Source organism: Thrips palmi, unplaced genomic scaffold (assembly GCF_012932325.1).
Source record: "Thrips palmi isolate BJ-2018 unplaced genomic scaffold, TpBJ-2018v1 HiC_scaffold_19, whole genome shotgun sequence".
NCBI lineage: Eukaryota > Metazoa > Arthropoda > Insecta > Thysanoptera > Thripidae > Thrips > Thrips palmi.
This window is the reverse complement of record NW_023144628.1, coordinates 30,079-42,334: the sequence shown is the minus strand read 5'-3', so window position 1 is coordinate 42,334 and position 12,256 is coordinate 30,079. Positions and strand designations below refer to the sequence as shown.

General features: G+C 44.6%; 3 protein-coding genes across 3 annotated transcripts; 1 reads left to right on the top strand and 2 right to left on the bottom strand.

Moving 5' to 3' along the window:
- Positions 1-72: 72 nt before the first annotated feature.
- On the bottom strand, positions 73-4,403 carry LOC117646438. The gene is made up of 6 exons (XM_034387361.1): positions 4,227-4,403; positions 3,802-3,963; positions 3,581-3,728; positions 628-3,499; positions 373-538; positions 73-295 (listed from the first exon to the last, which is right to left on the bottom strand). Exons 1-6 carry the CDS (start codon positions 4,298-4,300, stop codon positions 139-141), a joined length of 3,579 nt encoding a protein of 1,192 aa, XP_034243252.1. The 5' UTR covers positions 4,301-4,403; the 3' UTR covers positions 73-138.
- A 57-nt stretch (positions 4,404-4,460) lies between these two features.
- On the top strand, positions 4,461-9,759 carry LOC117646441 (abhydrolase domain-containing protein 2). The gene is made up of 7 exons (XM_034387365.1): positions 4,461-4,826; positions 5,125-5,297; positions 5,367-5,534; positions 5,620-5,806; positions 5,892-6,086; positions 6,157-6,311; positions 6,409-9,759. The coding sequence occupies exons 1-7, from the start codon at positions 4,672-4,674 to the stop codon at positions 6,588-6,590; spliced, it is 1,215 nt and encodes a 404-aa protein (XP_034243256.1). The 5' UTR covers positions 4,461-4,671; the 3' UTR covers positions 6,591-9,759.
- LOC117646442 (venom allergen 5-like) lies at positions 9,481-11,008 on the bottom strand. The gene is made up of 4 exons (XM_034387366.1): positions 10,928-11,008; positions 10,756-10,837; positions 10,490-10,628; positions 9,481-10,309 (listed from the first exon to the last, which is right to left on the bottom strand). The coding sequence occupies exons 1-4, from the start codon at positions 11,006-11,008 to the stop codon at positions 10,075-10,077; spliced, it is 537 nt and encodes a 178-aa protein (XP_034243257.1). The 3' UTR covers positions 9,481-10,074.
- Between the last annotated feature and the right edge of the window lie 1,248 nt (positions 11,009-12,256).

Genomic DNA, 12,256 nt, shown 5'->3' with positions numbered 1-12,256 from the left:
TCATATTATTACCCCCATCGTCCAGAAAAATCAAAATTTTTGTTCATGTTGGCCGAATTAATGAAAAATATATCTAAAAAGACTGGTTTTTACCTTTTTATTTAAAAAAATATATTTAGGTACATTAAGTCTTTATGACTAACAGCTACCAGTGACTGATGGAAGACTCACATCACAGAATTGAAAGAAACTAATGGCATCTGGACTCACAACTGCAAACATGACTGGCACAGAATCACCCAAAGCCTCCATTAAAACTCTTATCTCTCCAGGTGCTGGTACTGCATCACTCGCCCTAAACACAGATAAAATTAGAAACTCAAATGACAAACAACTGCTGTAATTTGCACTCAAAATAAAAATATTAGTTACCTCATGATACAGAGATGAAAGTCAGGCACAGGGGGATTCCCTTTCCGGAATGGCTTGCTAGGCAAAAACAAGTCAAATTGAGGCTTGAACTGACGTTCATAGGTAGTTGAAACAAGACTTGGAGTATCAGCTTCCTTTATCACTTGCACTGACTTGAATACAGACTCTATAGAGACAAGGAAAAAGAGAGAATTAGATGAACAATGAAAACTCAAACATCAAAAAACATTTTGTTCTGCAGAAGGAACCACTCACCAAAGTCTTTACATTCTCGTGGGGAAAGAAGCGGTTTCACCTCAGAGGGTGAACTACAGCTTTCATCTGTGTTATCCATACTAGAATTATTTTCATTTCGCTCCATATCTTCACTTGTGCTATTATCATCACTGGAATCTGATTCAGTCTTAATATTTGGACTGTTGGCATCATCAGATGAACTATCAGACATCTGCCCCTCAATTTGACTTTTGTCAGATAATGTACGCATATGTTTGTACTTGGAGTTATTGGGTGGGTTGAAATACCTTTTCCCCATTCCCCGTAATCTTGGCTTTTTAGATTTCACTTGCTCCCAGGAGCTAGGTCCTGCAGTTTTCTCAGAGACATTTTCAAGAGGACGAGATGTAGACTGAAGTGGGATCACTTGATTCATTGGAAAGTTATCTGTTGGCAGAAGAGTCTGCCCCTGGGCATGAGGCGAGTGCTGCCAATTCTGGCTGGAACCCCCGCCCCCACCGCCTCGACGAGCGTGTGGTGAGAGCTGCCAAATCTGGCTGGAACCTCCTGCCCCACCTCGATGAGGATACCGGCGTGCGAAACGCCTGTGAGCATAGGGCCGTGGTCTGGACCGCTGGAAGTTGTTCCCTCGAGAAGCGTGCTGGTTGAACCGTGGCCCCATCCCCATCCCGACTCCAACGCCTCGAGGTGGGCCAGGGCGAGGGCGCCAGGGGCCCGCTCTTCTTGGGCCTAGGCCTGGGCCTGGGCCCCAGGGGCGGTGAGGGAACCACGCGTTGTTGGGCACCCACATCCCCATCTGCTCAGGCGGGAAGACATTTGGTGGGAGTCCTAGCATGGGCAGGACCATGCGGGCTACGGCCTGGACCGCCTCAACAGGGCTGATGGGGATGCCAGACTGGGTTGGCCAAAATTGCTGGGGCATGCCTCCATGTGCAGCGAAAGGGACTTGAGGTCCCTGGTTCATAAAGTTGGGAGAAAGCGTATCACTGGAGGGAACATTTGAATTCCCAAAGCGATCCTCTTGAACAGATAGGCTGTGTGAGGAATCAACGCCATCCTCTCTGCCATCCTCAACAAGCCTTTGGCGGTTTATGTGATAAAGGGAACGTTGTGGTTGAACATTTTTAGGAAGCAAGTCAGCTGTAGGTGGCTTCACAGTCATTTCTGGAAGGTTGTACATGTTAGGGATGATTTCCAATATCTTCCTACGTTCTATATTCCAACTGTACCCTTGGTTACTGCTTGTTTTCTCCTCTAATATCACTGAACTGTCATTGCTGTCGGAACTTGTGAGTTCAGAGCTACCATTACTTGAAGAATCACCAACATCAATTACCTCAATGGAGTTGCTGTGAGCTTCATTAACTTTGCTATCATTTGATGTATCCATTGATGATTCATCAGAAAGATCAACTAATTCAACTTGCTTTTTTTCTGGTACATATTCCAATATTTCTATGTCTTCTTCATCTACCACTTTTGCTTTCTTGCAGACAGACAGCTGGTCAGTTTCATCTGAAGTTGCAGGGCGTTTTAATTGTTGAGAACCCGCTTCTTTTCCAATTTCAGCATTATCATTTGAAGAACAGACCATGATACTACCACTATCGTTTGAATCGGTATTTTGGTCATTTAAATGTTGAAAATGAGCACCATTTTCATTCCCATCAGCATCAATTGATAGACAAACCATGTCACTATTGCTATCGTTTGAATCTGTGCAAACTGGCCCGACATTTGTACTATTTATTGAAAGACTGGGATCAGCAAATGTCTCCATAGTCAGAGAGTCTTCACATCTACTGTCAGCAGCCTCAGAAACACTATTCTCTTTGGGAGATTGAATTTCATCATAATCAGTTTTGTCACTTTCAAGAATATTTTCATGGCCAGAAATTTTTGCTGAGATCTCATTTCCACTATTTGACACATGAGACAAAATAGTGTCGGCAGCAGAAGAAGCAACTGTGGCAAGAGCTTCTTCTGAAACGCCTGAATCAAGTTGTGCACCTAGAATTTTCATTATTTCTGACTGGAGAGTTGCAGCTAGGATTTCAGGTGTATTAGTATTATCACCACTGCTGTTCTCTTCAGTTGGTCTATTACGTACTAGAGCACTACCCATTGACAGCAAGGTTTCGGCTATACCATATGCTTTGGTTCTTAATCCATCGGCACTGGAATTTGCTTTATCTGGTTGCTGACTTTGTTCACTTTTCTCTCCATTGTCACTTATCTCTGCATCTTGCCTCTCTTCCCCTTTGTCAACTGCTGATTGGTCAGCAGCATCAGCAGTAGGCTCTTGGTTTCCACTCTCATCCCAAGTTTCATCATGCTTGTCATTATTTGTAGATTCAATAACATTAGGGTCCTTTGAATTTTCACATATTTTTTGAGGAGAATTATTCATAAGACTTGGCGTTGAGTCTTCCTTATGATTTGTAGGCTGGAGCTGCTCCAATTCCTCACCCTCATTCATCACTGCTGTTCTTGAAACTTCACCATAGATTGCACTTTCTTCAGAGGCACATGGAGTGTCCTCTCGATTAAGTAATGAAAGATTGTTAACTGGCTCTACAGCTGAAGTGTCATGATTTTCAACCTTCATTGTTTCAATTTTCCTTGGTGTGTCGGACCTACTTTTTTTGTCTTTCCCTGTCTGACCTGGGTGGTTGCGTTTAACAGGAGCATGTTGATCAAGCCGTATGGCACGCTCATACCTCGTATGAACTATTTGATTTGTAAATCTTAAAAGTCTATACCCTTGCCGCATAAGATGTGAATATGTTCTATATTCATTTAAATCACACCCTGTGCTGGGTCCTAATAGAAGGGAATATCCTTGTTGAATGCTAACTGAGACTCCTCCAAAATCTAGCTCCAGGCTATTCTGAAAGAGGAGAAAACATAAATCAGTGGAAAAACTTGTTAAACAATGATTAACAGCAACAAAAGACAGAGAAAAAATTACCGTCTCTAACATATACAATGCTTCCTCAGGATACAAATACAGTGTGCCTTCCTTTACAAACCCAAGAGTTTGAAAATGTTTACCAGCTCGCCTTGTTACTTCAGCAAGTTTCTTTTTGTGATTCCATACAGCTCCAGCCAAACAACTCCTAGAAAACCAATTTTTAAAAAATCAGCAAGTGCATAATAAGATAATACGAAAAGGGTTTAAATTAGCCATACCATTTGTCAACGCGTTCTTCATCCAATAATTCTTTGCGCTCATCTAACGCACACTGTATTTGTTTCTTTTCCATCCACGAATTCGTCGGACTGAAGTCTTTGACTCCATCTTTTGGCAAGCTTTTTCCGGTGCTGACATGAATTTGAAGTAGAGAACTTCCACTGAAAAGAAAATGAGACGTGATTGACAGTGAATGTTTGCCACCTACCACCTAGATTTGTAAAGCTACATTGAAGTCATTCAAACAAAAAAAAATCTGCCTATATAGAAGATTAGTTACTAGGAAATTTTACATAATCAACCAATGATTCATATTATTTTTTGTTAAAACACAATGATTGATTCATATCCTCAAACAAGGTTAACTCCATCGGATCACAATTCCAAATCAATTGATGAATGACATTCAGCAAATAAGACTTACGAAAGCAGCTTGGAGGTGTGTGGCAGTTCTTCTGAAGGCTCTTCGACGTTTTTATCGGTAGAATCGTCACTCATATTGAGCCGATCAAATCATCGAACGAACAACAAACACACACAAACAGACAGACTCACCTACACACCAACACACAGACAGTTCAGTTCACAGCCTTAGAAAGACAGAACGTTTCTCTTGTTTCTTCCCTCTCCCCTTCCGTCCCCCTCTCCTCCTCCTCTGCGTAGTGCGTGGGAGTGAGTCAGAAGCGGCGACCGTTTCGTCCGCCCGCCCATGTTTTGTCAATAGCTTTTCAAGAATTGCTCATCAAGCACTATTTATGTCAACATTTTCACAGCCAGAAGTGCGGCGGTCGCCTTTGTCCGTTCTTTTTTGAAAGCAGTGCTCTACGCCGCCCAAGTGGTTGCAGCCTAGCCTAGCCTAGCCTGCCAAGATGTCAACCGCTCTGCTCGCTCTCATCGCCGTCTTTCTCTGCATACTCTTTCGTATCCTCAATGTTAACAGCCACGCCGAAAAGCCAACCTTGTTCTGCAAGGACAGAAACTTTCTCGACACCGTCTCCAAGATCTCATCCGTCGTTTCAGAACCGTAAGTGTCTGGGAGTTCCAGGTTAGCGCCCTTCGCCCATCCCAATTGAATGGCGACCGTAGGTAAATAGGGACATCACCGAAGGTTTACTCTGGGATCCTAAGTAGCCTCGTTTCATTCGCTGTAAACCTTTGTTCTTTTTAAACACAAGTATCCCTCCCCGAAACACTGTCCTTGAGTGTGTCTACCTCCTTTATTGTTTTCATAGAATGTTCTAGTAGAGGCGACACATTTTGTCAAATTATTTTTCTTTTCCTAATGTCTTTAACCTTTTTTATTCTGTGTTTTTATTATTCAGTTATGTACCAACCCGCTTGTGGGGCTTTAGTGGGCATGTCCAAACTGTGGTCCACAGCATTCTTGGGCGTTTGAAGTGCCCTTGGCCTATAGGGGAACGATGTTACCTTTATCTGCCAGACGGCTCCACTCTCACCTATGACTTGTATCAGGCTTTGAACCAAACCTACGAAGGTATGTTCATTATTCTGCTTGTAGTCTTGGTTTTATTTACAATTGTTTATAATATACTTTTCCTTTCAGATGACGTTACTCTGGCTATCTGTCCAGGCATAGGAAACACCTCTGAAAGTGTTTATATTCGGACTTTTGTGCATTATGCACAGTGCCATGGCTACCGTTGTGTTGTTCTGAACCATCTGGGTGCTCTTGGAAGTGTTCCTGTCACTGCACCTAGAGTTTTTACCTATGGTGAGATTTTTCCCATACTGGTGTGATTGTTGATGCTGCTTGTTGTCAAACAATTTACATGTATTTTTGTCACCCTGAATCACAGGTCACACCGATGATTTCCATTCCATGATGTGTAGTTTAGTTACTCGCTATCCTGGAACTGAGGTTGTGGCAGTTGGATTTTCTCTGGGGGGTAATCTTGTCACCAAATACTTTGGAGAGCCTGGAAGAATCTTGCCTGCTAACATCATTGGTGGTATTTCCATCTGCCAAGGATACTGTGCCCTCAAGTTAGTTACATTTACTGAATTGTACTCATTTGTTTTATATGTTTAAAATAATGTGTTTAATTGTAATCTTCCTCTTATGTTCTAGTGGAAGCTCGTATTTGTTGAATTGGCAGAATTTCCGTCGCGTCTACCTGTATGTGATCACTGAGACGATGAAAACCATCATCTTGCGCCACCGGAGTGTCTTGTTGTCAGATCCTGTCAAAAAAGCATTTGGCCTGAATGAAAGAGATATTGTTGCAGCAGCTACTTTACCAGAGCTTGATGAAGCTTACACCAGGTATGTATTAGATAAGCTTGTGTATTTTTCTGTTCAGCTGGACATTTACATGAAATTTTCCTTATTTCAGGAAAATGCACAATTTCAAATCTGTTAGTGAAATGTACCGTTGGAGTAGCTCCAAGTATTACCTCCAAAACATCAAGCTTCCTATGGTATTCATCAATGCCCGTGACGATCCAATTGTGCCAGAAAACATGCTTGAACCGATTCGTGAATTTGCCTGTAAGTGGACAGATACTGTATTTATATGTTGCTCTGTTTTATTTATTTTTTTTCTTCCTACCTTTACTTGAATAAGAAAAACAACTTACTGTTGCAGCTAACCATCCTAAAATTCTTCATGTTGAAACTGCCCATGGAGGTCACCTTGGCTTCTACGAAGGAGGCTTCATTCGCGCTAATCCCGTCACTTGGCTGGATCGCACAGTTGTGAGCCTGATTGGCTCCCTAGTCTTTGCCCACTCGGAGAGCAAGCTCAAGTTCACTGCTGGTGCTCACTAAAAGGGACCTTCTGTCTAACATTGGAATGTAGCAATTTTAATTTTAGCTTAATTCTGTTGCTTCTCATGTGGGGGGGAAATGTTTTGATCGGTTGGCTTCTTTTTAAAGTGGTGTTACTGTACTGCATTGTTTGCATTTAATTGGGTTTTATGGTTAACATTAGGCAATCCCACAGCTTATTCTTTTAAATATTTTATTATTTATGCTTTTTTACTATTTATCTTGCATAGAAATGTGTCAATGATGCAATTCATTCCATTGTAGCCATTCACGCTCACATTATTTTCTGGCTGTGCTCAGTCAACCATCCCAACATTTTCCAAAATGCTTTGTCATGTTTTTTGTTGGTGATCTCATCTACTTCCCTCAAAGCATTTATTTTAATTTCGACTGTGTAATATTATTTGGGCCAATAATACATTTGTCTTTAGAAAATTTCAAGCTATAATTTAATGTGAATGTGTTATAAGATAATTTATTTTTATATCATTGTAATAATTCAAAATTCTGAACTCCTAAAAATCTCAGTTTGGCTGGATTTAGGGTTTTGAATATCATGCTGCTGTGACTGATGTCATTCTTATCATTCTTTTATCGAAATATTTGTCTTCTGTCAAGATGCTCATTATGTCATCATGATTGATTCTGCTCTCATATAACTGTATGACTTTGTTTACTTGCAACTTTAATGAAAACTCAGCAGACATGTAGGGCCATCAATATATTATGGACTCTCTTCATCTCTCATTTGTACAGTAACAACTATGAATTTGATTTATAGCATTTGTCCCTCCTGCTTTTATGTGATACATCGTTTTTCATGCAATTTCTTAATTTGCTTGAATCTATTTTTACCTTTGTTTAGATCCTATCAAAAGAGATCTTAAAGGTTGTGCAATTGTGTGAGTGTGTATTTGTATGAATGTGAGCGTTTGTGGGGGTGTGAAATCTAAGACATCTAGTTTATTAAATCGTGCTGGTGAGTCTGGGTGAATCCTGTCATTCGGTAGTTAAAAAACATCGAAGGAATGCCGTTACCTCGTGTGTTTGTGGACACAAGAGGGCTGCTGACCGTGAGACTTATGCCTATGATTAATTTAGGACTTGTCAACAGGGTTGTAGGGAAGATCAACTCCCATTGGGATGCAGCAAATATTGTAATTCGTCCTCTTGGGTAGCTTTATGCTGAGAGAAGTTTGTGATACTAGGGTCTTGAATTTTGCCAGAATGTCTCCCTAATGCTATTTCATTTAATAACTGAATTCCCACTGGGAGGAGGTTTACTTGCTGTCACGTTGTTCATCTAAGGTATAACCACAAACACTTCTAGACGGAACAAGGATAATAATTTGAAAAAAAAAAAGAGGTGTACTTAATTATGTGAGTTATCTAAATGGTTACAAACTATGCATAAAATTATTTGCCTGTGGGCATGAATGAATGATTGTGTATGTTAACTTTCAGTGGTTTGTGGGATTCAGCCTGTTATTTTGGTAACTCTGCTGAAAAAATTTTTCCTCTCACTTAATTGCTGTGTTTGTTGCCTCATTCCGAATTAATTGGTTTGGCACATCAAATTTGCAATGTCCACCAGTCTTACCGATTCCATCTCTGAAAACAAATTTGGTAGGCATAGCAACACTACAAAGGTAGTTTTCCTCCGCATTCTTGGCAGTATTGTGATATTATTTCTTTCAGAATTCATCTTCTGAAAGCCATATTAAGAAAGGTTTTAGGTTTAACTATATATTGTTCACTGAATATTTAATAGATTAAATTAAAGAAAATACCTTGTGAAGTTGCTCCTGAAGTGGAGCAAAACTAGTTCAAGACAATGTATCTTTTTAAATAGGACCCCTGTTACATAAAACTGAATCCCCTCTTAAATTTAATGTTATTCTACTTCTATCCTTTTGTTTCTTTGCTCTGCTGTGAAATGATTGTGGTGTGTAGCATCATATCCAACCATCTCAAGATGGTCTCTATTAGCTCAGAATTTGTTCTAAAATTATTTATTTTAGTCTGGTATTTTGTCTTTGTTTTCCTGATTCTGGCTAGCATTTGTCATCTTTAAATTAAATTTCGTGTGTGGAAATTTTTTATATCTATTTGTTTGGTTGAAAATTAGTATAGGTGTTTAATCAAATTTCAGGAAATTGGGGGTTAGATAAGTTTCAGATTGTAAGCATCCTGCTTACATCTTTTGCCAGTTACATTCAACTACTTGCTTGAGATTAATGCCAAAATAACTGCATTTCTAGTCTGAAGATTTATTTATACAGCAATGTTGTGTAGAAAACTTAAGTTTATTGAAAATATGAATACAACTGTATCTAGTTATCCTCTTAAAATGTACTGTACTCTGGTATAATATTTCCATTGTTTGACAATTCCTTTTATTGATGTTCTCTCAAATCTCTTAGTCTGTATTGTTATGACATGGTCAAAAGACATTTTTATCATTGTTGTTGAAGTCACAAGGGGACATGGTAGATGCCTTTGCTATTTGTTGCACAAAAATGTCCGTTAACATAATTTCGGTTTGAAGTTGTGACACGGTCGCTTTGGAACGAGAACGGCGTCCTCGTCCCTTGCCGCGATTCCCATCCCTTTAATTTCACTTTGGAGTGAACGTGTTCATTGGGTGGAGTAATTGGAGCACTATCATTTTAATTTGTTTGACTGGTTGCTTAAAGGTGCAATGTAATTTATGCAATGTCTTGACTTGCAGCCAGTTGTGTGTGCCAAATTCTTGCTTTAAGTGCTTGCAATGTCCATTTTCATGATATGATGTGCTCTTAATCAATATTCTCCAGCAATCTGTCGTCTACCAAGTCCTGTGTCCTGTATTGTTTTCTGCTCAAACCTTCTATTGTTTTTTTTTTTGTTTTTTCTTAATGAATTTAGAGAATTTTCTCTTTGTATTTTTATCTGGAATCTATTCCAGGACTTTTCAAGGAAGAAGAAAGTCTAATCTCTGGAATTCCTTTCTTGGGTTGCATGTACAAATGGTGTCCTCAATGTTGTTTTTGAGATTTCTAAAAATCTGGTAAATACTTAACATGTTTTTTACAATGTGGGGAAAATGTGATTGTAAACTTGACACTTAAAGTGTGCAAGTTCTACTGATTGTACATTTAAAAAATTAATAAACCATCTTCTGCATTTATATTTTGTTTGGTTCAGTGCTTCCCTTCTCTTCCCATTTTAGCATGGTATTCAGAATCTGATCTAAACGACCAGTTACATCCTAAATTTAATTGGCTCTAGATAAGTCGTTCCTTGAGGCAAGTAAAATATTAGATATAAAAAAAAAGTATAAGTCAACAAAATGAAAATCACAACAAACGCTTCGTGAACAGAGGGAAACGAAAGGAACACAAGTCGTAAACGGGGTGAATCTTGAAATTTGATCTGTGCGTACATCGTGCTCTACGCGTTCGAAATCCTAGTGCGAACGAGACCTGGGGACCTGGGCTCAGACTCAGACGCAGAGGCCGTAGTAGCAGTACGACTCCGGGCCGCAGCCGCTACAGGCTTCCCCGGCGCGGTACATCCAGTCCCCGATGACGTTCCCCGAGGGGCCGTAGTTGCACACGTACAGCCGCGTGTACCAGCGCCGGCCGGCCGCCAGCTCGGTGTACTCCGACACGCCGCAGCCCATGAGGAAGGAGCTCGCCCAGGCCAGCTGCGTGAAGTGCCCCGTCACGGCGGAGAACCTGGAGGCAAACGCGGCGAGTGGACTGGTTCCGAGTGTCGTTTTCGTCGCTGTCTCTATCGCCCCATGAGTGCGAGGGTGACAGCGACGTAAACGACTTTCGGAATGAGTCTGGTGGCAAAAAAACTCCAAAGGGTTTGCTTCCTTTGCGAAGGGAAGAAGTTGGAAGGGAAGAGGGTACCTGTAAGGGTACAGCGTCTGGCGCCCGCTGTGCTTGGCCACCTCATCGAACCACTTGTTGGTGACGGCCTCCCAGTCGGGCCGCTTCAGGGGACGGCTCGTGCGCTCCAGGTAGATGTTCTGACCCACCGGGAAGCGCTCTGCGAAGCGGAGAAGGGAGGCTGGCTGTTTCCGAGCTGCGCTGTCCTTCTCTGTCGCTCTCGCACTCATGGCACTTCCATCGGGTGGCGAGAGCGACACAGCCATGCAGTGCGCAACCTTACTTACCGACGCTCCGGCACGTGTCGTGCTTGAACTGGCACTGGTCGGCCCAGCGCTGCGCCACGGCCGCGAGCTCGTCGTCGTACCACTGCAGGGCAGCGAAGACCACCGCCAATCAGAGACGCAAGGTCGCCAACAACTCTAGGCGCCACAAGACGAAGCGCAATGACACACTCACCATGAGCCTCATGTCGGCGGCGGGTGGCTGTGGTCCCGGGCCTCCGCGGTACTCCTCGCCGGTCGCCAGGACCCACCTCATGGTGTTGTGGGCCGCCACGACGGTGTCCTGGTCCTCGCGACTCAGCGGCCGCGACACGGACGAGCTGCCCGCGCGGCACGCCTGGCCCTGGCTCTGCGAGGGGCAAGGAACGCGTTGGCGCGGGGGACTACGGTGTAGCTGCAGACTGATTCCAAAATCCGAACAGCGTTTCGCCGCCCTGTCGCTCTCGCACCCCAAGGGACGCCCCAAGCGTGCGAAAGAGACAGCGACGACGGAGATGAGCGGGATCAGTCGCTGCAGACACGTACGTAGTAGCGGCACAAGGTGTGGTCTCCGCACAGGTTGCAGTAGTTGTAGAAGCCCTTGGCCTGCAGGGCCTGGCCAAGGGCCTGGCTGGACGCGTTCGGCCGCCGGCTGCCGAGGCTGCGGAAGTCCGGCGGCTGTCGCGCGCCGCCCGCGCCGCCGTGGACCAGGACGAGGACGACGACGGCGGCGGCCCGCAGCGTCACGGCGAGGACTTCCCTACGGGCACGACGGAGGGGTGAGGCCGGCGAAGAACGCGGCGTCCACTCACCGTGTTGCACCTCGGTGGCCGCCCCAAGGGCTGCCCCAAGGGCTGCCCCGCCCGCCGCGCCCCCAGCCCCCAGGGCTCGCAGTCCGGAGTCCAGGTGCATGCAGGCTGCAGCCAGGAGTCCAACCAGCCCCTCAAACCTCTCACACTTACGCTCTCCGGGGAAGTCACGACACGGCACCCACACTACATGTGAGTCCGCACGGAGCATGGCCCTCTGTACCTGTGCGGCCTGTGCTGGCGGACACCCATTCCCGGACCAGGCGAAGCAGACTCTCGGCGCGGCGGAGGCGAATGGGGGCCGCGGTGCCCGTGGCGTTCGCGCGTTCGCGTCGCGGCTGCAGTCAGGCGCGAGTGCCTTCTTGGCGCCTCCAGCCGGAGCTAGGTCCAGGGCCGGGGGACAGGCAGGGCGACGCAGGGCGACACGCGCACTGCGCCACGCCGCCAGGGCGGCACGCCTATCACAGGGCCTCGTCCTTAATACCTGCGACCTGTCCTGGCGGGGCTGCCGTGCCCTGGGCTGCCCTGGCTGCCCTCCCGAGCCCAGTACGTAGTCTGGTTCCAATCAGGGCGCCGTCGCGCCGCGCTGTCTCTCTCGCACCCCTCCGCGACGCCTCATGAGTGCGAGAGAGACACAGCGACGAAGGCACGGTGCGGAATCAGTCTGACAGACTGACGCGCACTTCATATCCGGCTCACGTTCGCGGAAGGGCCGC

Coding starts and splice junctions, on each gene's coding strand:
- LOC117646438 (XM_034387361.1), bottom strand. CDS start 4,300: ATGAGTGACGATTCTACCGATAAAAACGTCGAAGAGCCTTCAGAAGAA. Junction 3,964..4,226: donor CACACCTCCAAGCTGCTTTC/GTAAGTCTTATT, acceptor TTTTCTTTTCAG/TGGAAGTTCTCTACTTCAAA. Junction 296..372: donor TTTCATCTCTGTATCATGAG/GTAACTAATATT, acceptor ATCTGTGTTTAG/GGCGAGTGATGCAGTACCAG.
- LOC117646441 (XM_034387365.1), top strand. CDS start 4,672: ATGTCAACCGCTCTGCTCGCTCTCATCGCCGTCTTTCTCTGCATACTC. Junction 6,087..6,156: donor CTTGATGAAGCTTACACCAG/GTATGTATTAGA, acceptor TCCTTATTTCAG/GAAAATGCACAATTTCAAAT. Junction 6,312..6,408: donor ACCGATTCGTGAATTTGCCT/GTAAGTGGACAG, acceptor TTACTGTTGCAG/CTAACCATCCTAAAATTCTT.
- LOC117646442 (XM_034387366.1), bottom strand. CDS start 11,008: ATGAGGTGGGTCCTGGCGACCGGCGAGGAGTACCGCGGAGGCCCGGGA. Junction 10,838..10,927: donor CCGCCGACATGAGGCTCATG/GTGAGTGTGTCA, acceptor GCTGCCCTGCAG/TGGTACGACGACGAGCTCGC. Junction 10,310..10,489: donor CAGACGCTGTACCCTTACAG/GTACCCTCTTCC, acceptor GTTTGCCTCCAG/GTTCTCCGCCGTGACGGGGC.